The sequence below is a fragment of the Rhincodon typus genome, chromosome 6 (assembly GCF_021869965.1).
Source record: "Rhincodon typus isolate 14 chromosome 6, sRhiTyp1.1, whole genome shotgun sequence".
In the NCBI taxonomy this organism is placed as follows: domain Eukaryota; kingdom Metazoa; phylum Chordata; class Chondrichthyes; order Orectolobiformes; family Rhincodontidae; genus Rhincodon; species Rhincodon typus.
The window spans coordinates 56,094,113-56,120,791 of record NC_063337.1 but is presented as its reverse complement, the minus strand read 5'-3'; the positions used below and the strand labels follow the sequence as shown (position 1 = coordinate 56,120,791).

The 26,679-nt window shown below is 39.2% G+C and overlaps 1 protein-coding gene across 1 annotated transcript in view; it reads left to right on the top strand.

The window, feature by feature from the left end:
- Positions 1-26,679, top strand: part of LOC109935037 (disks large homolog 2-like) — an 890,971-nt gene that overhangs the window by 486,059 nt on the left and 378,233 nt on the right. Inside the window, exon 14 of the mRNA XM_048598394.1 lies at positions 11,715-11,859. Coding sequence (XP_048454351.1) covers positions 11,715-11,859 — 145 coding nt within the window. The remainder of the gene's footprint in view (positions 1-11,714; positions 11,860-26,679) is intronic.

Genomic DNA, 26,679 nt, shown 5'->3' with positions numbered 1-26,679 from the left:
ATATGTGAAGGAACCAGGGAGTTAAAGAACCTTATGAGGATGAAAGAGATTGAAAGCAGAATTCTTTAGGTGTCTTTTGGGGATGAAGAAAGTAATAGAAAGGCAAAGAACAAAAGGAACACAAATAAGGCATCCAAGAAGGCAGCTCATCACCTTTCTCAAGGGCAACTAGTGATGGGCAATAAATGGTGGTGTTGGGTCGAGTATATGTGGATTGGAAGGTAGGATGTTAAAATTTGAAGTTTGTAAAATGATAGAGGGGAAACGTGTGGCCCCTTTAAAAGCTTATGTGTTTTTTCCAGGCTTGGAGTGAAAAAAGTACAGATGCACAGAGAGTTCCTGAAATTGAAACATTGTATCAAAAAGCTGTGTGGTTAACAACCCAGGCAGTAGTTTGTTTTGTTATTAAGGCAACCAGTTTGAAAATCAGCCAATTAGTTTAAACCAGGCACTTAGAGACTAAAAACCAATTAAATTTAAATCTGAAAGTTTTGACAATCTAGGACCAATCTTAGTGTAAGAATTTAATAGGTCATCAAGGGTATAAAAGAAGAGGGCATTTGCAAATCGGTGTGAGAGCCAACTGCCATCTAATAGAGTTAACAGTCCATCAGCTCTAAAGAGAAAATCACTGGCTCTCACAGAATTCTCTAAACTCTCAGAATAACCATCATTTAACTAAAGGTATAACGGCACTCTTAGCTAATATTCCTGACACAATAATTCGATGGAGAAAGGTGTCCTGACTGAGGATCAGCAGAGAGGGTGCAGAGCATTCCGGAAGATGTATTCTGGCTTTAATTTTGAGAGATTAAGTTTTAATCTTTTTTAATTATTTTGGTTTATATAAATGAGACTTGTATTTATTCGAAAAGAATATCATTAGAATTTTGTTTTATTTGGGAATGGTTAGTAGTTGAGGGGGAATTGTTCAGTTTGTTAGTAATTCTGTTAATTTGTTCACTGTTAGAGTTAGATAAATGAATTGTTACTTGTTGATTATAGAGTGAGTGAAAGGATTTCATTACATTTAACCAGTCCTCTAACAGATTGGGGGATGAGATGCAGGTTATATCCGCTTTAGCCACTTCTTAAAACAGATTATGAGGCGAGGCAAGCCTCTCTGGGTGTTTCAGTCTTCATTATCAGAGGGGAGTTGACCTCTGCTTCATACCACCCAGGAGCTAGCAATGCATAGGTCCCACAAGCTATTTTTTTTTTTAAAAGAAATGACTGAAGCAGTTTTTCCAAGTTTGGGAATGGTGCAGTGGGATGTTTTGGAGAGAAGTTGTGATTGTGATAGGCCTGGAGTTTTACAGAGACAGATATCTCAGAAACCCTTTAAGGCTGGTGAGACCCAATTCCACGATTTCCAATGCTATTGCAGTTGTTTCCAGTGTCATCAATCGTGCTAATTGGCAGCACCTGCTCAGCAACAACCTGCTCACTGGCATCAGTTTGGATTCTGCCAGGGACACTCAGCTCCTGACTTCATTATAGACTTGGTTCAAACATGGATAAATGAGCTGAATTCCAAAGGTGCGGTGAGAGTGGCAGCCCTTGACATCAAGTCTGCATTTGACTGGGTGTGGAATCAAAGAACTCTTACAAAACTGCAATCTCTCGGCATCAGGAGGTAAACTCTGCTGGTTGGAGTCATACTTGGCACATGGGAAGATGATTGTGGTTGTTGGAGGTCAGTTGTCTCAGCTCCAGGACATCTTTACAGAAGTTCCTCAGGGTAGTTTCCTAGGCCCAACCATCTTTAGCTGCTTCATCAATGACCTTCCCTCCATCATAATGTCAGAAGTAAGGATGTTCACTAGTGATTACACAATGTTCAGCACCATTCACAAACCCTCAGATACTAATGCAGTCCTTATTCAAGTGCAACAAGATCTGAACAATATCCAGGCTTGGGTTGACACATAGCAAGTAATATTTGTGCCATACAAATGCCAGGCAATGATTATTACCAATAAGAGACAATCTAAACACTGCTCCTTTACATTCAATGGCGTAACTATCATTGAATCCCCAACTATCAACATCCTAGAGGTTAGCATTGACCAGTAACTCACTGGACTCTCCATATCAATACAGTGGCTACAAGAACAGGTCAGAGGCTAGGAATACTGCAGTGAGTAACTCACCTCCTGACTCCACAAAGCCCCATTTGCCTGGATGAGAGCAGCTCCAACAACACTCAAGAAGCTTGACACCATCCAAGACAAAGCTGCCCACTTGATCGGCACCACATCCACAAGCAACCACTCCCTCCACCAACGACACTCAGTAACAGCAGTGTGTACAATCTACAAGATCCACTTTAGAAATTCAGCCAAGATCCTTAGACAGCACCTTCCAAACCATCTGGAAGGACAACGCCATCAGACACATGTGAAGCACTACCTGCAAGTATGCCTCAAAGACACTCAACATCCTAACTTGAAAACATAATGCTGTAGCTTTACTGTTGCTGGGTCAAAATCTGGAATCCCCTCCTAAGGCATTGTGGGTCAACAGCCAGCACATAGATTGCTAGTGACAGGCAATAAATGCTGGCCAACCACCAAAACCCAGGTCCCATGGGAGAATGAAAAAAGATCATTGTTGCTGACTGCAGATTAATCTCTGGTCGTGTGGAGTAGATGATGATAGACAGAGGGCTATAACCTGCAGACAGAGACATATGGCAAGTGAAGATGCACTAAATGTGGTTGAAAAAGCTTGGAAAACAGCTATCTATCACTTTGTGATACCCAGAAATCTGAAAATTAGTCACTTAAAAGAAGTGACTGGACTTTTACTTTCCAAAGTTTTCTATGTCAAACCTATCAGTTGAGGAAATTCAGCACACAATCCACAATATTTATTATCTTCAGTCCTGGAAATGGTGTCAAATGTTCCACAGTAACAAACAAGAGACAGCACTGCAATTATTCAGGTCAAGAAGAAGGCTGGACTTTTAAAAAGCTATTGTTTCTGAAACATTTTTTTAGAAAGTATATAACTTTTCCAAGTGTCTCATGGTCAAAGAACAAGAAGTCTTTATTTTTAATACATTTCAACTAATTTTCACTTTGAAATCAAACAGGTTAAGGGTCAAGATAGTCTAAACAAGAACTTCTGATTCAATTTAATTCAGGGTGTAGTGTAATTAATCAGTCATAATCTCCATCCACATTGTATGCAAGTAAAACATTATGGTAGAAGATATAAGAAAATTAAAAAAAATCACGGGAAACTTCAGGACAACAAACCCATTCCTTGCACAGATCATCTGATCCCTGTGACACTCTACTAGTGAGAACTTGCTAACTCGAAAAAAAACAATTTACCCCAACATCCTGGTAGCAGGATAACAAGTCCTTTTTCCATGATATTTACACCATTTGCTCTTTTGCAACATTTGAAATCGCACACTATCAAATGCCATTTGGAAAGACAACTACACCAAGTAGAGGGAGATACTTTAGGAAATAAGAATTAGCAGGGAAATGGTGTTGGGGAAATTGATGAGATTGAAGGCCAATAAATCCACAAACTCCAATAATCTATATCCCAGAGTGCTTTAGAAAGGGCCCTCGACATTGTGAATGCATTGGTGGCCATTTTGCAAGATTTTATAGCTTCTGGAGCAATTCCTACAGATTGGAGACAAAACTTGGAATTATAGACCAGTCAGCCTGACGCCAGTAGTGTAGAAAATGCTAGAGTCTGAACTAAAGAATTAATAGTTGATCATTTGAAAAGCAATGACAGGCTCATATGGAGTCAACATTGATTTAAGAAAGTGAAGTCATGTTTGACAAATCCTCTGGAAATTCTCGAGAATATTACTAGCACATTGGCTGAGGGGTAACCAGTGCATGTGGTTCAGAAGTCTTTCGACAAAATCTAACCTAAGAGACTAGTGTGTAAGAATAAAGTGCAAGGGAGTAGTGTACTGAGATGGATAAAGAACTGGCTGGCAGACAGGAAACAAAGAATTGGAATAAATGAGTCTTTTTCTGAATGCAAGATGGTAACTAGTGAGGTATCACTGAGATTGCTACTAGGACCCCAGTTACTTACAGTATATATTAATTATTTAGATGAGGGAATTAAATCAATGTCTCCAAATTTGCAGATGACAGCAAGCTGGGTCAAAGTGTGAGCTGTAAGGAGGATGCAGAAATGCTTCAGTTTTAGTTGGACATGTTGAGTGAGTGGGCAAATGTATGACAATGACATGATAAATCTGTGGCTATCCACTTTGATAGTAAAAACAGGAAGGCAAATTATTATATGAATGGCTATAAATTGAGAGGGGGGCTGTGCAATGAAAGCTGGGTGCACTCGGGTACCAGGCACTAAAGCTAAGGATACAGTTGCAGTAGACAGTAAAGAAGGGAAATGATATGTTGCCTTCATAGCAAGAGGATTTGAATACAGCAGCAAGGTTGTCTTGCTGCAGTTATGTAGGGCCTTGCTGAGACTACACTTGGAATGTTGTGTTCAGTTTTGGTCTACTTATCTGAAGAATAATTGTTCTTGGTATAGAGGGAGTACAGCAAATGATGAGCCTGTGGAATCTGCTACTACAGAAAGCATTTGATGCCAGAACTCTATATGAGTTGAAGAAAGAATTGGATGTACCATTTGGGGCTAAATCAGTCAAAGCATTGGGGGGTCGGGCGGGGGGAGCAGGAGCAGGCTATTGAGTTGGAAGATTAGCCATGATCATAATGAATGGCAGTGCAGGCTCGAAGGGCCACATGGCCTACTTTTGCTCATATTTCTACCTTTGTGTATTTTTTGGTTTCCCTCTATCTACTGTGGATGTGACTTTATCAAAAGCTTTTAATAAACTTTAATAATTAGTTAAACACAAGTTCCCTTTCCCAAAGCCAAATTGGCCCTGTTGAATCACATAGTGTTTTTCTAAGTTTCTAACAGCCACCTTAATAATGAATTCTAGCAATTTGCTTATGACAGATATTAGGTTATGTGACATATGGTTTCCTGCTTTAGCCCTCCTTTATTGAGTAAAAGTGTTACAATTACTATTTTCCAATATGCTGAAACCTTTCCAGAATGTAAGATTAAAACCAATCTGTGTACTCTCTGTGTCATTTCTTTCAAGATTGTAGGATGTAAGTCATCCATTCCTGGGAGTTGTCAGCCTTTATATCCAATAGTTTTCTGAGAACAATTTCCCTGCTGATGTTCATTCCCTCCTATCACCTCTTGATTTTCAATTATCTTTTGACAAGTTTTCTAAGTGCTTCAAACATGCAGACCATCACAAAATACCTGTTCAAAGCCTCCACCATTTCATTGTTTCTCATTATCAATTACCCAGACTCACTAAAGAAACATCAGCTTCAGTTCCTCTTTTACTCTTCAAATGGACTACAGTGGTTCAAGAATGTAGTTCACCATAACTTTCTTGAAGACAGTTGGGGATGGGTAGTATATGTCTGCCCAATCTGCAAATTAATAAAAAAAACTTGTAGAAACCCTTGCTATTATATTATTAATTAGCTTTCTATCATACACTGTGTTCTTCCTTATATTTTAGCCATTAAGGCTCTTTAGGACTACCCCAGTCCTCCAACTTACCACAAATCTTTGCAGGTTTTTAGTGTTTGTTTCAATTTAATTCTGTCCTTACCTTCTTTGTTTAGCCACAGATGACGTATCCTTCCCAAAGAACCTTTTGTTTTCATTGGGATAAATCTTTGCTGAGAGTTATTAAATAACTCCTTAAAGTCTGCCACTGCAACACTACTGTTGTAACTTTTTCGTCTAGCTTCCCAGTTCACCTTAGCCAGCTCTGCATATTGTTATGGAGAAGGGGAGGTTTAATGAAAGAAAATCCCTAACAAGTAACAATTTATTTATTTAACCTTAACATTGAACAAATTAACAGAATTACTAACAAATTAGTACATCCTAGTATCTCAAAATCTACATGCCTTTCTTCTACTGTTCTCATGTCATTAAATGCCTTTCTTCTCCTGATTTGGCTGTCAAGGATGTTTTCTCTGTGAAGTCTTCTGTGAGGACTCTTAGCTAGAAGTGCTGTGGTACCTTTTATGGGTAGATAGTGCTTTTTCGGAGAGCTTGGCAATTTCTTGTGAGAGCGAGATGCTATTTCTCAGAAGGTGGTGACCATCTCATACTGATTTTCAAAATCCCTCTCCTTTATACCTTCGATTACGTACCAATTTTCTTACAATAGCATTGGTCTGAGGTTGTCAAAATCATCAGATTTAAATTCAGTTGGCTTCGAATTGCTAAGTGCTTGGTTTAAATTATTTGGCTGATTCCAGCTAGTTGCCAAAGCATCTAAACAAGCCTAAGGTTTCGAATCACACAGACAATTGATACATGTTTCAATTTTAGAATTGGCTGTACATATTCATCTACATACAGACACATTTTTCTTCTGTATAAATCTCTAAGCTTAGAAAAGCACTTTATCTTTTAAAGGAAGCACGCAATCTTCTCCCTTTTTTTTTACATATTCTAGCTTCCTGCCCTCAAATTCACGATTACTGTAAACATCTTTGTAACAATATCCTCACAGATTGCCTTCATATAAAAAACTAGTTATAGAGCCACACTTTTCCCTTTCTAATTGAATATGAAACTCTACTATATTGTGATGACTATAAGCAAGACCCTCTTTTATGATTAATTGTCTCTTATTGTACATTACCATGTCTAGGATAGTCCGTTCCCTAATTAACTCTAGATAAACCAATCTATGAAATTGTCCTAAACCACTCTATGAACTAACTTTCCAGGCTACTTTGTGCTAGTCTGCTTGTTCTAATCTACATGTAGTTTAACGTCATTCGTGATTATTGTAGTATATTTCTTGCATGTCAATTTTATTTCTTCCTGCAAGCTCTGCCTCAGAATGTAACTGCCTCTTGCTTTTACTATTTCTCATCTTTATCCACACTAAATTTACATCTTGATCTTTCAAGTTAAGGTAATCTCTAAGTATTAATATAATGTCATCCTTAATTAACAGAATTAACCCAAGACCTTTTCCAGCTTTCTGTCATTCCAAAATGTTTTGTTCTTCTTGTCACACTCCAGTAATCATTACCCAAATTGTGGCCCTGGTCTATTATATTGTTGTCTCACTTTACTATATCTCCCATTATTTGATCCATACCCACCCCTATTTAGTTTAAAACCCTCTCTACTGCCCCAGTTATTTGATTTGTCAGAATACTGGTTCCTGCATGGTTCAGATTTAGGCCTTCCTATGGTAAAGCCATGCTATCACCTAACCTCCAATTTTCAATTCTATTCTAATCTCATTAGGAATCTCATTTCTCAAGTCTATCGTGATACCAATAAAACATTGCAGGATCTGTTTTTCTTGAACATAAGATATTTTCATTAAAGCAGATCTCTGAAAAATACCACATCCTGGAAGCAATATTTAGGTCATAAACAAAGCCTTAAACTTTGATTAGTTGCCCTTCTGCATCCTCTATCTGTATCAGAAAAATTCTCTCTGAAAAGAGACATTCTGCAAAAGTGTTGCTTTCATGTTATTTGATTTATATTCTCAAAATTATGTGACCAAAGAGCTAAAAAGATTTTCAAGATTACTTTTTCAGCTACGAGTGAGTCCATTCTAACATGTATATTACTCAGTTGGTCTCTACAACCTCCAGCAATAAGACTAATTTTAGCCTTAGAATCCCAAACTGCAAGGACTTTACGTAGACCATGCAACAAAGAGACAGACAATTCGGCCAACCAAACTATGTTTATACTTCAATGAAACCCTTTCCCATCTTTTCTCTCTAATTCTATCATTGTGACTCTATCACTTTCTTCCTCATATGCTTGGCTGGTTTCCCCATAAATGAATCTAGATACAACTCATTTCAATCTATTTCTATGTTAGCAAACTCCACATTCTCACCACTCTTTGGAATAGATATTTCTTCTGCATTCCTTTGGAAATCTTGATGACCATCTTATATTACATTCTTACCACTCAATTGTTCTATCAGTACCCTCTATCAAAATCTATCATGTTTTAAATTCTTCTATACTTTCACAGAGAAACAGACAGCAGAAGTCATGGAAGGCACGCAGAGCAAAAACTATATTCTGGGCTAAAACATTAACCTCAAAGGTAGTAAGAGGTGAAAGAAACTGTGTGGGCAACTACAAGGTAAAAAAACTAGTCGTACTTGCCCATTACAGAAGGCTGAACTCAACAAAAATCTGTTAAGTGACAATTTCAGGGTGGTTCATAGATGTTTTTTAAATCTGTGAGATCTAGCGTGCTATGTCACACTACTCTCCACTGCTTACCTCATTAAAGTATGCATGACGCCTCTATCGCACTGTTCTTGCACTACCTTGCACTCAGCAGCCGTGAAATGCCCGCTGACACTGGCACTTTTCCGACATGCACCCATGGGTGCTATACTTAAACTCCAGCTATGTCAAATGCCGCCACCCTGGTCTGAAGTAGCCACCCAACTCAATACAGTGGGCATGGTCTAGAGGAATTTGCAGCATTACTGGAAGAAGGTTGATGACCTTTTGCACACTGCAAAAAGTGTTACCATCCTGTCTCTCTGCTACCTCCCACTAATTGTAAATCTGCCATCTCACACCTTCCACCAAGGGTCATGCTATATCACTGTCTATATTGCATGCAGCATATTTCCTCAATGGCTCTCACCCACTCCAACCCCCCAGACTCCTAATTCTTCCTCCCTTCTGTTCTGTCTATCCATTTACTCAGTATACTTCATCACCTTACCTGACTGATGAAGGACTAGCCCTTGGACTGAACTTTGTCCTCCATTACTGTTCATTGCTGCCAAACATGAAAAATTTTCAGGATATCTGTCTGCATTAAGGCAAGGTAGAGATGCTATGACAAGCTATGGGCCCTAAGATGCTCCCTGGTCTGATGCAAGAGATGGGTAGCCAGTCACTGCACACAAAGCAACTGGATAATGGCATGACAATGTAAGGTGTGAGTGAGCTCCAAAGTGCAGTACTGAATTTTTCAGTCTTTAAATGGATTAAAACCTTCAATGATTATAACTGTATGTTTCTAACAAGCTCTCATTATTTCTTCCTTTATGCTGCATGCTATTATATGGTTACTTTTAAAGGCCCCGAACTCCTCTCCCACAAATGACTTTTTGCCTTTTTCAGTTCTCATTTCTACCTAAATTGTTCCCACATTTTGGTTCCCTAAAATTTTGTCATCCCTCTCCATTGTGCTAATGCCATCATTAACTTACAGAGTCACTCCTTCACCTTTCCCTAGTTTCCTGTCATCCCTAAATGTTGTGTGCCCTTCAAGTTTAAGTCCAATTCCTTGATATTCTGCAGCCATATCTCTGTAATGGCTACTAGATCACACGTATTAACTTGTATTTTGTTCTCCATTCATCTGTTTTGTAATGAATGCTATGTGCCTCGAGATGCAAAGCCTTTAGTTTTATCCCCTGACTCTTGTAAATTCAAGTTGATGGTTAGCTTTTAGATTTGTTCTTTTTATTCATTCTTGTCATAGTTTGTTTATCACTGCGCATGACAGTTTCTACACTTGGTCCAAGAGCAATGGTTTTGACTAAGGGTCTAAATAGGAATGGTTGTCCAAGAGTCAGCCATTGGATATATGGTGATGTAGTGGTTATGTTACTGGACTAGTAACCCAGAACCGTAGACTAATGTTCTGGGGATCTTCATGGCAGATGATTACATTTTAATTCAGTAAAATCTGGTGTTAAAAGCTGGTCTAATGGTAATTGTGAAATCATTGTCCTAAAAAGCCAACCTGGTTCACCATTATCCTTTAGGGAAGGAAATTCACCATCCTTACCTGGATTGGTATACATGTAACTCCTGACCCTTAACAAATAGGTTGAGACTTAACTGGCCTGTGATTTTAGTTCAAAGTCAATTAGAAATGAATAATATGTGCAGGTCCATTCAGCGAATCCCAGATCCCAGCGATTATACATTTTCCGTACAACTGAGAACATTGTACACTGGAACTGCGGGAAGTTGTCTAATTGTGAAATAATCATTCAGTAGTGCTTGATGTGGGGAATCCCAGTGAAGATTGTCATGATGGTAATGGACACCAATGAAGCTGAAGACTAGAATCAAACCATTCTGGAAGAATTATGAAACTTCACTTAGTGTGAATTTGTGAAGTCAGAGACTTGGTGACAGATGGGATTATGGTAAATGTAAAAGTTCTTGTATATTTAAACATGTAAAAGTTAACAATGCTTGGAGGGTGATTCGGTATAAGACAGTGGTTCTGAAAGGGTTAATGTTAGTGGCTGCATTAAAGTCCGATCAACCTGATGATATATAATTCTTGAAATGAGAATTAGGAGTCCAGCTTGAGATCCTAATTAGATCAGATGTGTCATCCCTGGCTCCCGAAGGCCTTAATAATTTTATCGAACAAGCCAACGTAACAGGTAATTGTTATTATCATGCAATAAACTGTATCTTATTATTAAGGCAAGTTGGTCCACTTGTTAAACTTCAGTTGTGTTCATTTTCTACCACTGTTAACCAAACAGACTGTTAGATCTGGTATAGAAGAGCATCAGTGGCAGCACTGTACCCCAACCATTAGCTCATTATTGGTTCCACAACACACACATTAGTTCTGAAATTGCTATACAAAGAGATGGTATTTTTATAGAATCCCCGCAGTGTTGAAACGGCCATTCAGCCGAACAAATCTACCAACTCTTCAGAGAGCATTCCACCCAGACTCACCCCGCTATCCTATCCCTGTAACCCTGCATTTCCATGCCTAATCCATCTAACCTACACAATCCCTGGACACTACGGGCAATTTAAGTATGGCCAATCCACCTAACCTACATGTCTTTGGACTGCGAACCCAGAGAACACCCACACAGACACATGGAGAAGGCGCAAACTCCACACAGTCACCCAAAACTGGAATTGAACCTGGGTCCCTGGCACTGTGAGGCAGCAGTGCTAACCACTGAACCACCATGCCACCCTGGCATAGGGAGCGCAATTGGTCAGTTTGTTTGATCAGTTCGTCAGTTTATTGCATGATAATAACAGTTACATGTTACTTTGGCTTGTTAGATACAATTACTAAGGCCATCAGGAGCCAGGGATGACACATCTAATCTAATTGGGACCTCAAGCTGGACTCCTAATTCTCAGTTCAAGAGTTATATATCATCAGATTGATTGGACTTTAATGCAGCCACTAACTTTAACCCTTTCAGAACCATTGTCTTATACAGGATGCCCCTCCAAGCTATTTTCTCCACTATTAACATTTACATATTTAAATATAGAAGAACTTTTACGCCGATCAGATCAGTGGTTTGGAAAGCAATGTATGTAAAAGGTTTTTGGAGCACAGTCTGGTATAGTATTATTAGAAACAATTGAAAATGAAGATGGTTGAAGTGATATATGAGGAAAAGTTAAAAATGTACTGGTTCTTTGTCTATTTGTTTCAGTATTTTATTAAACTTGTTGATACATTGTATTGATTGTTCATGTTTAGTTTCAAGTCTTGTTGAACTGCCTGCCAAATATACCTTTCAAGATTTTCTTAACTTTCAATTTATTATTACCAGCTAGAGTATATAATGCAGAAACCCCCTTTATAATTTTAAAAACAAAATTTTTTTGTATTTTTTTCTTAGCTTATTCCCCTCCAATACAGAATCACGTCCTTCCCTCAACTGGGAATAATGATATGCTGGATTACAAATCCTCGCTTCCACAGATTACATCAGGAAGATATTCTCCCCTTCCAAAACATATCCTTGGTGAAGATGATGATATCAGGTAACTTTTCAGTATACATTGTTTTGTGTGTACTTTTTAAATGTTGGTTTTAATTCATTTGTTTGTAAATAAACCTAACCAAATGTCAAAATCTGTGAAGATAAGTGGAAATACCAGTAGAACGTGCAGTTATTTTGTGGCATTTATTTCTTTCTATTATTACTTTGTTATGCTTACTGACAAATTTGTTGAATTATTCTAATTATTCTTCAGTTCCACTTTGACATGCTTATCAAGGATGCCATGAGATGAATCCTTTCATTTACTGCTCATGCTCACTGTGATTCATCATCATGTTTTTACAAAATCACTGAATGTATGTTTTTCTTTTAGTATGTTTGTCAGTTTATAAATTGCTAAGGCATGTGAATAGGTGGAGATAACTCAAATCCATGTCTAACAACCTGCTTGTTGGTCTTGCATTCCTCATTTTGCCATCAGCATTATAGAATACTGTTCTGGATGGTATGAAATTTACAGCCAGGTTAGGTTTTAATACTTCCATCATTGCAGCTGTAATTTAGTAGCACTTTTACAAAACTACATGTTTTTAAAAGAATATTACCTATCCTATTTTTAATCTTCTGCAAGTTATATTCTCTACCATAGTTTATACTTAAAACCTGATCTGCAACTGATCCATAAAACTGTCCTTGACACAAGACTTACACTGCTGTTCAAAGTTTGAGTCACACACTGAATGGTTTGAAGGATGCTTTTATTTTCCACCATTTTTCTGCGTAGCGGTTTTGTAATATTAGAGTTCTGCATATAGAGTCAAAATAATTTTGCCTAACAATTGAGTGAGGGTATGAAGCACTTCAAGGCCATGACTGGGACATGCATGAGATTTAAATAAAACTGCATGTGTATCCTAATGTTACCTGTCATCTATCCAAAAACACTAGCTAAAATAAATCTATTAACAGTTGTAGATATGATGAGACAGACTATGTTTCTTGCTGTAACATAATTGACTAGAATTTACTGTAAAAATAACTGTGAAGCTAATGGTGTGTTTGCTCAACAACTTCAGTGGGAAACAGATTGACAGTTTGAAAACAACATCCAGGAACCACTGCCTTTTTTGCACTGTTACTCCACAAACTATATAAATACAGCATCCTAAGGTGTAGCTCCCCTTTCAGATGTATCGAACGTCATGCAGATCCTGTATTTGCATGGTAGATAGAGACTAATGTCATCGACAAAGTTGGGACCAGTCCATTGCATTCAAAGCAAACTTTGTAACAATATGTTGACTCTTAAATACTTTTAAACAACTTCTCTAACATGGAAAATTACCTTTCACAAAGCATTTTGTGTCCTCTTTCCTTACAAGTAAAGAAGAAATATATTTTAAGTGAATAAGGTTGCATATTCACCCAGTGGATGCTATACATTTTGTGAGGGTGACTATGAAACAGATGTATTACATTGCATAAGTGCTGAGGTAAGTGCCAGTCATGGATGCATAAATGAGGAGTTGTGAACATTTATAGAAAGTGATGCCTATGGATGTTATTAGGCAGTGATGTGATTACTATCTGATACGACTGGAGCACACATCTTCAAACTCAGCAACATCTTTGTGTCCTCTCACCATTTCTTTTCATTCCGTTAGTGTCCAAAATCTGTTGATGTACTTTATTGAACATACTCAATGGCTGAGCATCCACAGTTCTCTGGTGAAAAGAATTTCAAATGGTTCATGTCTCTCAAATAAAGAAATTTCTGTTCATCTCAGTCCTAAGTGGCCAATCCCTTATTCTGAGACTGTGATCATTTTGAATCCTTAGGCGTAAGAAAGATCCTGACAGCATTTAACTTGTCAGAAAAATTGTATATCTTTCAACAAGACCACTTTTCATCTTCCTGAACTTTAGCGAATATAAATTTAGTCTATTCAATCCTTCCACAAAAGACAAACCACTTCATCCCAGGGTTCACATGGTGAATCTCTGTTACAATCTCTCTCTTGAAGGCATGCACATCTTTCCTTTAAGCAGGCCAAAAGTGTACATGCTAGGCAAAAATACCCATTGTAGTACATTTAGTAGGTAAAGTGAAAGAGACAGTTTACATCACAAAATGGAACTAATTTAGCATATGCATTCACTTTTCTTGACTAGGTTAGACCATGAAATAATTTTTGCACTGCATCCAGGATATAGTGCTTCCATTGCTCACCTCCTTAGGCAAATTAAAATATAGGCACAGCAAGTGATTAGGAAGGCAAATAAAATGTTGCCATCTGTTGCAAGGGAATTAGAAGATAAAAGTATAAAGTTTTTCTACAATTGTATTGGGCATTGGTAAATCATGTTTGAAATATTGCATGCAATTTTGGTTTCCTAATTTGAGCAAGGATATAATATCATGAGGAATAGTTCAGAGAAGATTCACTCAACTGATTTCTGAGATGAAGGAGATATCATATGAGTCTAGAAGAATGGGAGGTAAGATTCTGAAGGGATCAAGACAGGGATGTATGTTGAGAAAATATATCCCCATGTGAATGATACTAGAACTAGGAGACACAGTTTAAAAATAAGGTTTCCCACTGAGACAGCAATGAGAAGACATTTCTGTCAGGTGGACTTTGGTCTGTGAAACTGTCTTCCCCACTTGTGGTCTGGGACCTTGAATATTTTATGGCTGAGTTAGATGAATTCCTGTGACAAGAAGAATTGAAGGGTATAGGATGACTCAGAAGGTAGAGTTGAGACAACAATCTGATCAACCATGATCTTATCGCTCATTAGAGCAAGCTGAGCAGCCACATGGCTTACTTCTGCACCTGGTCCTAATTTGTATGTTTGTATGTATCTTTATGAATATTTTCTTGGTGGCAATAACAGGCTTCTTTTCAATTTAGCATGCCTTCTCATGGGAGAGATAAGTGGAGAGAAACTTGCATCTTATTACAAAGTGACATCCCCAGATGTTCCTGCAATGGCACCTAATTGGTGGCTGATACTTTCTGCTGTAATTAGGCCCTTAATTGAGGAAGCCTAGGCAAAGACGCCAGCCATTCAGATTGGCAGATACAACTCTTTGCAACATCATGGAGATTGCCAGTGCTACTGCTGCTACAACATTTCACGGGAATGATCCCAGAGCATGAGGACTGTCACACCTCTGCCTCATGTCCAGACCCTCAATCATGCACAGATTAGGATTAATGCTGATTGAAGGACACCAATCCCATCCATTCCTGCCATTTCCATCAAGAGAACGAACAGACTGCTTTTCTTCCCCCACTGGAGCTGAAGGGCGGCACGTTGGTTCAGTGGTTAGCACTGCGGCATCACAACGTCAGGGATCCAGGTTTGATTCCACCCTCGGGCAACTGTCTGTGTGGAGTTTGCACGTTCTCCCTGTGTCTGCGTGGGTTTCTTCTGGGTGCTCTGGTTTCCTCCCACAGTCCAAAGATGTGCAGGTTAGGTGGATTGGCCATGCTCAATTTCCCAAAGTGTTCAGGAATGTGTAGGTTAGGTGCGTTAGCCATGGGTAATGCAGGGATAGGGGTAGGTGAATGAGACTGGGTGGGATGTTCTTCAGAGGGTCAGTGTGGACTTGTTGGGCTGAATTTCCTGTTTCTAAACTGTAGGGATTCTACCAAAAACAAGTAGTTGTAGCCTAGAGGGGAAAAGGCATTTAAGTTGCCATTTATTACCTACTGAAGGGCGTCAGATGTGGCAGGTGGGAAGGTCAAATCTGGTCATTCCAGAATTTACTTCTGATGGAGGTAGGGAATTGGTGGAAATCTGATTTCTATCCTGCCTTCATGTCTACCATCTCTGTGCCTGGAAGCTTCCACCCATTTTCTTTGCTGCTGTTGCCTAGAGCCAACAATAATACCAAGGGAAAAATTATGAAATGTTGTTCTTGCATCCATTATAATCAAGCTCTAATACTCCAAATTGCATATTTTTTAAAAAGTAGAATTCACATTGGGTGCGCAATACTGCACAAAATCGGAATTAAAAATTTACTGCCTCATTCAGTGTGAAATGCAGAATAAAGATTCAAAACTTTACTTCAAAATCTTTCTGGTAATAGTGGCATCTTGTGGTTAGTAATGCTTAGGCAATTTAAAATTGGTGATCAAATTTCTTTACAAAGGCTTACAAAATTTATTCTTGTGTGATAATACTGCATTCCTCAGACTTTAATTTCAACAAACTCCTATGCGTGCAATCTGTTTACTGATCAGATTGTTCTTTAGAATCTCATCATTAGGTATCCTGAGCCCATTAGCAGCATGCCAAGAAAACACTATTGCCTTCTTGTCTATGATAAAAGGCAGCATCATTAAGCTAACTATCTCCACAATCATGTAGACTTGTTTCCTGACAATGACTTCACCTGGTACTTGATCTTTGTGTTCCTTCATTTACTGTTATTTGGTATCTCTAGACACATGAAACTTCTTTTTCAATTCATTCATAGGATGAGGACATCACTGGCTAGGCTAGCATTTATTGCTCATCCGTAATTACCTAGAGGGCCGTTAAGAATCAACCACATTGCTGTGGGTCAGGAGTCACATGTAGACCAGATCAGGCAAGGATAGCAGTTTCCTTCCCTAAAAGGGATTAGTGACCCAGATGGGTTTTTCATGATAATTCATGATCATCGTTAGACTCTTAATTCCAGATTTTTACTGAATTTGGATTCCACCATGGCAGGATTTGAACCCAGTTCCCCAGATCATCAACTGGGTCTGTGGAGTAACAGTCCAGCGATAATACCACTAGGCTATCACCCCCCTCCAACTATCACTGGATAATCCTGAAGTGGCTTGCATTGACTTTATTTTTCAAATTTATTTGTTCCATGACATCAAATTCAGGACTGCAGTTATTGATGTTAAATCCTATATTTCATATCTTAGGTATATGTTCTTGTAATGAAATATTACATTGAAATTATTTGTAAACAGAAATGGCATCGCAGCATTTGAGAATAGGTGACTCACTTTACGAATAAGTTAAGGCTTATTAGCACTAGCAGATTATTAGAAAGAAAAAAAGTTCTCAATTATAGTAAATTTACTTTAAGTGCATGAATATATTTTATGCAAGTACTCCGAGATGAGGTGTGTAAATTATTTCTGGATCTGGACAGGTATGGACACACTATGAATAGTGGCTAAATAGTGGCCACCAGCCCAGAAATTGGGACAGGTGAATTTCATTCTCAGTAACCTGAAGTTCCCATAATTTTCACTAAACTTCCATATATATTTGTTCTCTCAAACAAATACGAGTGCAGTCTATATGGCCTATACCTGCAAGAAGCCAGCGATGGTGGCGAATCCGACTGCCCGTATGTCTGACTTTTCTCATTTTTTATTCATCCTTGGGATATGGGCTTTGCTGGCTGGGCCAAAATTTGTTGCCCATCCCTGACTGCCCTTCAGAAGATGGTCATGAGCTGCCTTCTTGAACTCTAGGATTTTGACCCAAACACACATTATATTTCCAAGTTAGGATGGTGAGTCGCTTGGAGGGGAGCTATCGAGTGCTGGTGTTCTCATTTATGTGCCGCCCTTGTCCTTTGGTCGTGGGTTTCGATGCTGCTATCCAAGGATCTTTGGTGAATTTCTGCAGTGTATCTTGTATTTGGTACACCCTGTTGCTACTGAGCAACTGTGGTGGAGCAACTGAATGTTTAGATGTGGTGCTAATAAAGTGGGTGCTTTGTCCTGAATCGTATCAAGCTTCATGAGTGTTGTTAGAGCTGCGCTTAGTCAGGCAACATGAGTAAAATGAAGTTTTACTTCAAGCCTGCTTTAACAGTTACTAGGAAACTGATGATCTGCAGTAGTTATACAGTAACTTCTAAGACAACACGTTGGTGTGGATTATTTGACTGTTGGGCAAATACTTTGCCAGCAAAGGCACGTAGACAGGTCTCAGAATGAGAAGTAGGAGGGAAGCAATTGGTGAGGGTAAAGTGAGTCCGAGAGAACCAACAATCAAGAGGGAGAGAAGATGGGCAATTGCTATATGAGGAGGTGGATGATGAGAAGAAGGAGAAGTGAACAGGAATGGGTGAGCGACAGTGATCATAAGAGTGGGTTAACTGGAAGAGGGCTGAAAGTGACAATAAATGGATCTTACAAGCTCAGAAGCAGCTTAAATGTAAACTTGGCACACTCACTAAATCAGGCCTTGAGGAGCATACATTTGTTGCAAGTCTTTTCCAGATTCATGTTGAAACCAGGAATAAACTTAATTTAATTTTCATTGTGCAACTTGAACATCGGCATAAAGCATTCACTTCAACTCGAAATGTTTAGGTTAGTGTAGCCTAGAAGTCATAAATAAGACCATTTTATTCACCAGCTACTTCAATAAAGTATTTTTCTGTGTATTTTTGCACATAATCAAAGATGATTGAAACTATCATTATTCTCTTTTGTAATATATATTGCTCTACTGTTGCTTAAGTTTACAATTATTGAAAAAATCTTGACAAAAAAAGTATCAAGAGTTAGTGAGCAAGGAAGAAGCTAATTGGGATTGGTGGTTTAGGCCTTGACAGACTTCTGAGTTTTTTTAGAGCAACCTTCAAAGCACATTACAGTACAAGGTCATTCCATCCTTCCTTTCTGATGCAGCAGACCAAAAGATATTAGTTACATTAATCATAAGCACTTAGAAAGCACAGTGGAGACCTACTTAATTATATGCCAAGAATAACAGTTTCATTTCAGAAACACAGCAAAATCACATGTTTAATAAACACTTAAATTGTATATTTCCAAACTATTTAATAAAGTACTGGACTTTGGTTTTATAAAAAAAAATCTAGTAAAATATATAGTTGTTTGATGATATGTGTAGCAGTTTTATGTGTCATCTTTGTAGCAATTTTTAGTGACATTTTTATTGCAATTTTTTAGTGCCATTGCCAAATTAAACTCACTCTAATTAACAGGGTACATATTCATCTTCACTGTTTGAATGTTAAATCTGGAGAAGTGGATCACTCGTTTATTGTATAATTGGCCTAGTTTCATCCTGTTGTGATCTATGCAGTATAAGTTGAAGGGTGATCCGCTTCATGAAATTGCAGTCAGAGCAGTGAATTTGAATTTAAATAAACTTGTTTAATCACAAAGCAATGGACAGATTAAACAGACTGATGCAGCACTGTCTGTGGGTGAAAACTGACTCAGCCTTTACAATGGGGCAACAAAGTTTGTCATTGGTATAAAGTTGCAAGTTGATGTGCAGTCCATTCTGATAGACCTGGAAACCCATGGTCTATGAAAAAAAATCCAAGATGTCACTTCGCAAAGTGCCTCATTGAAACATTGGTCCAGATTGTTTGCTTGTGTTCTTAATTGGGTCTGAATCTTCTGATTCAGAAATAAGAGTGCTCCCTGTGAATTGTGGTTGATGCTTTAAACATAAATGATTAATTTATTTCCAGATTTCTCACTTCTCCATCTTTCAAGAAAGATATGACTCCATATGCAACAGAATTACAACGCCTAGACTATGCAAGGATATCATGTTTGGTGTCTCCAACTAAATATATAGACAGTAGTCCAGATTTTTGTGGAGTTGTGGAAACTCTGTGAGCATTTCAAATTGTAGCAGGACCTGGAGCCAGACATTCCGCCATTTCTCACAGATCCCACTTCTGCCAATAAGGAGAAGTGAATGTGGTGTGACTTGTAAATGAGGAAAATTCAAACTTAGCAGGGTCATTTCAACTCAGTGCTGAATTCAAATGTTCCACATTTTTGCTGTAGCAAGGCCCTAAACTGTAATGTGGATGTCACACATTGATATGGACACATTAATGCTCATAAAAGGTAGATACCTAGCCCTTTTAAAAAAATTAAGACTAGGCTACCTGACTTGCAGTGGTGCTATTGCAAACGTCATGACGTACTAATTAAAGAATGCTGTACATCTGTCTGCAATTCACAGTCAATCTGGAAATCAGTGTTCTTCAGAGCATCCAATTCTGATATTTTAAAACATTGTTTCCTTGGATGTGGGCATGCTGACAAAGCCAGCATTTGTTGCCCATCATTATGTTTTGTACTGCCCTTTCAGATGGCAGTTAAGAGTCAACTATATTACCGTTGGTATAGAGTCTATTGTAGTCCTGATTTGGTAAGGATGGCAGATTTCCTCCCCTAAAGGAATGTTAGTAAATCTTTAAAACAATTGATATACCAGCTTTATATTCTAGATTCATTAATTTAAGTTCCAGCAGCTTCGGTGATGGGATTTGAACCAATAATTTAAAGAATTTGTCTGAGGTTGTAGGTTGCTAGTCCAGTGGCATGACCACTATGCCATCCCCTCTCCTAAATGTACTTAGGAAGTAATCTTTAGGTGTAAATTGTGCCCACTGCCCCTCGTAGTCTCTAAGAGCAACAAAACAATGCAATAAGGCACTCTCAATCACAACCTCTTCCAATTGGCCATGGCACACAGTCACAAGAATTGCAAGCCAATACACTACAGCTGCCATATCCTCTACCATATCAGAAGCTCTACTAGGACACAAAGATAGACAGGGGTTTTTGCTGTGGTGGGTTGAAGGATGTTCTCCCAGAAGCTGCCAAACGCTAAGGGAGCATGGAAACTTTGTGGGCCAAATTGCATGGGTGAGGATAAATTACCATGAATTAGACCATAAGACATAGGAGCAGGAATTGGGCCATTTGGCCCATCGAGTCAGATCTGCCATCAAATCATATCTGATGAGTTTCTCAACCCCATTCTCCAGCTTTCTCCCCATAACCTTTGATCCCCTTGACAACCAAGAACCTATTTATATCAGTCTTAAATATACTCAATGACCTGGCCTCCATAGTCTTCTGTGGCAATGAATTCATCACTGTCTGGCTGAAGAAGTTTCTCCTCATCTCTGTTCTGAAGGGTCTTCCCTTTTCTCTGAAGCTGTGTCCTTGGGTCCTAGTCTCTCCTGATAATGGAAACATCTTCCCAACATCCATTCTGTCACACTATGCCAAATGCTGATTGAGAAACTACACTCGTGAGGAAGCAGTAGCCATCCCACCTGGTAGCCCTCAAAGATACAGCTGTTCTTAAGCTTTGTCAAGCTGTTCTTTTCAGGGAATAACTGGGACCTCTGCAGCATTTTGATGTCCTCCATTTGGAAATGCATCTGTAATGTCATGCATTCAATATTTGTCAGAATCTTCCAGTTCTTCTCCTTCCCCTTCAAGCTGCCAGTTAACCAACGAAGACATCAGAATTCTCATCCATTGTTGGTTTCCTGCAGTTGCAATGTGCAGTTCCACATAGCTTTGAAAGCACCCTCTCACCAATCAGCATGTTTGTGAACAGAAAATTCCACTCCCTTAAATTACACTTTGCTGACAACTTTTGCAACCAATTTTGTAGCTCTGCTGTACATATTGTACGTACATGGCAACCACATGTGTCTTTGTAAGGCTCCAGATGTATACGAGGACATTTGGTAGGAGAGAAGGGGACCCCTCTAAAGTTGGTTCATAACTCCTCTGAAAAGTCCTCAAACTGCTGCAGAACAAAGATGCTATGCTGGCCTTGCTCTTGGCAAGCAATTATGGACTAGGCTGACGGTGAGGGTCCCTGGTTCAGGCAGAGAGTGCCATGCAGTACAGTTGACTGGATGTTATGTGTTAGAGTGGTGTGCTGTGGCCTCCACAATCTGAATCTCCAAAGAATGTGCTGGAGAAAGAGGAGGAGATGCAAGAGCAAGAGGAATCCTCTCAGGTGTAAGATGATGGTGACGATCCTGAGATGTACCAGGATCAGTGACAAAGAGCAAGACAGGGCAATGTTCCAGAGAGCTAGACAGACCAGAGAAAACATTATAGCCATGCACTTCCAGGATGGCTGAGCTGGGTGGATAGTTTCTGTTTGCAAGGTCTAATTTCATTTCCCGCTGCTTAGCATATTCCACTACTTTAACTTGTTTTCATTATTTAGTACTATATGCAATACAAAGTTCAGTTCTTCTTTCAACTGAAAGACACTAGTCACCCTGCCATACATTAAGGACATATCTGAGATGACCACTGGATTACTCGGCCCCCTAGAAATCATGGTAGCCCACAAACCGACAGCCACACCACGACAGCTACTGATGAGAATGTAGGATCCGACAACCAGAACTAACAGGACCAATGTTATTTACAAGATACCATGCAAAGACTGCCAAAAACATTACATAGGGCAAACTGGAAGGAAACTAGCCATCAGGATTCACGAACACCAACCAGCTACCAAAAGACATGACCAAACTATCACTTATTTCAATACATTTGGACAAAGTGGGACACCAATTCAACTGGGACAATGTAGCCATCCTAGGACAAGCCAACCAAAGTCACGCACGACAATTCCTGGAGACCTGGCGCTCAAACCGGAATCCATTAACTAACAGGTAGAGCTGGACCCCACATCCCAACCACTAAGAAACAAATCCGGAAGTGATGGCACCTACCCCAGCAAACACATAAATAACAACAGGAACAGAACACCGACGCTTCACCAAAGGCACACTTGATGATGTTACCTTGTATGGTAACAAAACAAACTTACCAGCTTGGCGAGCAAGTCAACAACTGAATGCACATAATGGTTAGTTGCAAAACTGGGTTAAATCAAGACTTGTGCTGGAAAAGACTATCTGTACTTCTATCAAAAATGCAAATGTTTCAGTAATATTTTTTCTTCAGGGAAAGAAAACTGTTACCTATGCATGACTGCATGACCTATTTGTGATTTTTGTAGACTCATAAATTTATTGTTGAGCACCACCTGCTGTTTACTTCTATCTTCACAGGCTATTCTATTCCGATAAATAATAGATTTTTGAATTCATTACTTCATAAATGTTTTTTCACTGGATGAGCTTGCCCCATAAACTGTTTCATCTAGTTGAGTCAAGCTGAAGTCATCAATAATTTTTGATGTCCATCCAGCATGTTTGATGAAATGAAAACGTTTGGTCTTTTTTAACCCAAAAGCTGAAATCTAATAAATGCTCAGCAGTGGTTTTCTGTTGGCAGTTAGTGGCTAGTGCTTATTTTGAGAAATCAAAGTCAAATATTATTTTGGAATGTTTGAATATGGACAAAGACTTGGACCCTGCCGCAGGTTGGTAAGGCTCCCTGATTACTCAGGTAAAGGCCTTATCCGATGAGATGGCTCCACTCAGCCATAATGAATAACAGGCTCATTGATTCAATTTTTGTACTCAACTGATCTTAGTAGTGACACCATGCTGTGGATCAAGGGCAAGAAAAATAAATACATGATCTGCTCCTCTTAATTCTCTGATGATCTGGTTGTGGAAGTACATTATGGGTAGAATTTTTTGGACAGCACCTGATTCCGATCTACTTAACCTAGCACCTAACCTAAGCCTAACCCCACCACTTAAGTAGTTAGTAGGAATACATCTCTCTTCTAATGGCTGCCATGCCAGTTTCCGTGTTTGGGGAGTGAGAAGAGCTCTTGTGGTGTGCAGGGAAAGGTGCCTACAAATAGGACATTTATACAAATAAGAAAAGTGCTTTCTCCTTCCCACCTAAGATCAAACCAAGCCTGAAATTTGTGGCTGGCTGGCAGCCACGTAAGGGCCTCAGTTAAACAGATTTTAAGTTGACCACCTAAACTTTGCATGATATCATTAAAATTATACTAAGGTTGGAGGGGGTCTGGTGGGGACAGGAAGGATACTGACAGACTTTACAGGCTCTCTCTGCCTCAAATTCACCTACGGGGGACAGATTCCACTTCATACAAACTTGATCGAGGACAGAATCCATCTAGCAGATTTTGCTGAACAGCCTTTGCTTCCTAGACTCATAGCTGGAAAACTAGTGAACAAGGAATTAGAGAAATGTTGGTACATATAGATCTTTTAAACTGATTCACTCCCTTTAGAAATGATGGAAAAAAGAATGAAGGTTTAAAAGACAATATATTAGTATACCATGTCTCAGATTAGAATGCACAATAGCATGATGTAGATTCCACATATTGCGAGTTATTAATCTCAGTTTGAGTTCATTGCACCTAACACTTTGGAAAGTAGGCTGAAGCATGCAAAGGGCAATAAGTAGTGTGGCAAGATTGCTCAGTCGTTAACACTGCTGCCTCACAGTGTCAGGGATGTGGGATTGATTCCAGCCTTGGGTGACTGTGTGGAGTTTGCACATTCTTCTGCTGTGTGCTCCGGTTTCCTCCCATGATACAAAGATGTGCAGGCTAGGTAGATTAGCCATGGTAAATGTGGGGTTATGGGGTAGGGTAGGAGGGCTGGTTCTGGGTGAGATGCTCATCAGAGGGTCAATGCAGACTCATTGGGCTGAATGGCCTCTTTCAGCGCTGTAGGGATTCTGTGAAGTACTTTCTAATTTAAGAAAGGAAGGATATACAGAGACAGATTTTATTAAGTGTTTGAGTTCTGTAAGAGATTTATGGGAATCTCATCACAAATATGCAAGAAGGAGGAGGAAGCACCACTAAAATATAATAGGCTGGGAAGGAGGAGTCTACAGTGGGGTAAATATTTTTAGACAATAGTCTGGGATCCTACGTATTTCTGGCTGAGAAAGATAATGTGTCAACCATGACTTTATTCTTCCCATGTTCTTTTTTCCTGAAAATATATGGTAAGGTTACTATAATGGAAAAATAATGTTTAGCCATGAAGATGTGAATCACTAGGGATTTTGTCATTTGTATTATGTCCCTGCACTGGATAACTCAGCTACCTAAGAAAAGAGAAATGTGACTATGCTGTCAAGGAGGAAATGGGAGCATTACTGACAACATTACTTTTCACTGAACATCAAGAATTAAAATTCCTACTTTTGTGTGAGGAATAACTTCAGAGGAATCTAATAGAAATCTCGAGGTGGAAATCAGAGCATGTACCTAGTGGCATGAGCACACTGGCTGGGGAAAGTGTCAATGTTGATCAGTGCCAAACAGCATCTCAGAGCTTGATCCATGGGCATCAACTGCTAGCACCCAAGCCCACAAACACTGGCGTCTGATACTTGCCAACCCTCATGACCATCATGACACCTCTCCAATCCACATGTGGCCCTCTTAGTAAACACAGACCTGCAATGCTGAATGTACAGGCAGTTAGGGTTGAACAGCTAGAGCAGGGTCATTTGTCATGTAGGGACAGGCACTCAACTCCCACGTTAGAGCAGAGTGTCTCTCAACGCTGCTTGCTTGCTCCCTTAGTCCTACCTCACTACCTCACTGCATGCTTGCAGTATCCCTGATTTGCCTTGCTTTACTATTTCCGGTTAGTCTTTAGGCTTTGGCTGAAGTGCCAATGTGCTATCAGTAGTGCCTTAATGATATGCTGTTTTGCACAGACACACAGAGTGACAGCTGGTCATGCTAGTCAGTAGAAATCCGGCAGTAATGGCAGGCACATCTTGATGAATGGTACATCAAAATGTTAGTGTAACACTTGTAGCATGTGCCAGCTGCCTGCATGGCAACCGCATTGCAAATGGCCATGTTAGAAATTGGGAGGAGGCTAGTCCTCAGTCCAGGCAAGGGGTCATCCAGAGATCATGATCTATGTTGGGACCAATGAGATAGGTAAAAAGTGGAATAAGGTCCTGTAAGCTGAGTACAGGGATTTTGGAAATAAAGTAAAAAGCACAACCTCAAAGATACTAATCACAGCATTACTCCCAGTGTCATGTGCTTGTGAGATCAGGAGATGAGAAAAGACTGGTTGACTATGTGACTGGAACGGAGGTATTGAAGGGAGGGGTTTAGATTCTTGCCATATTTGGATCATTTTAAGGGAAGATATGATCAGTTCAAGCTTAACGTATCGCACCCTAGCAGGATCAATGTTTTCCCGAGGATGTTTGCTAGTACTGTAGGGAACGATTTAAACTACAGAAGGAGGGAGGCAGGAACCTGAGCAGAGACAAGAGTGAGGAAAACAAGATGGAAATGAAAGATAGAAAAGTAGAAAATAAAAGTGGAAGGCAAAGGAAACAAGAGCTATCATCAAATAGGGCCATAGTATGAAAAAGTTGAAAAAATATCAGGCAAGTATGTCAAAAGATACTATATCTGAATAGATGGAGCATTCACAATAAGTAGATGAGTTAACAGCACATAAAGTTGTAAGCAGGTACAATATGATTGCAGCTATGGAGACATGGCTGTGGGGAGTCCAAAGGTGGGAAATGAACATTCAAGGATATTTAGTCTTTTGGAAGGATGCAAAAAAGAAAAGGAGGTGAGGTGCCATTATTAGTGAAAATGAAATCAGTGCAAGTCTGAAGGAAATTTGCAAAGAAATCCTGATAATCTACATTCTAGGATATTAAAGGAAGTGGTCAGGGAAAAAGCAAGAAACTCAGTTCATTGCTTGTAAAAATGATGATGGAGCAAGAGACTCCCAATGTTGAGATTGGCCTGGACACAAATATTGCCATAATTCACTTCGAGTAGACTCCTTCCTTTAAGGTTCTGCTAAAGTGTTGAAAACGCAATCTGACTGTACAGTTTTAAGCATGATTTACAATCTACTGACTTGACTATTATGTAGCAGCTTCTTTCATCCAATTATTGCTCCACAGTAACTAAACACATCAAGGACTGAATTATTAATGCTCGCACCATTTGTTTCAACTTTAGCCTTAAGTTATTCAACACCAGTTATAACCTATTTGGGTCACTCGTTTTCTTCCCTTTTGCAATATTTTACACTTAACTATATTACAACCTAGAGATAGTAGGAACTGCAGATGCTGGAGAATCCGAGACAACA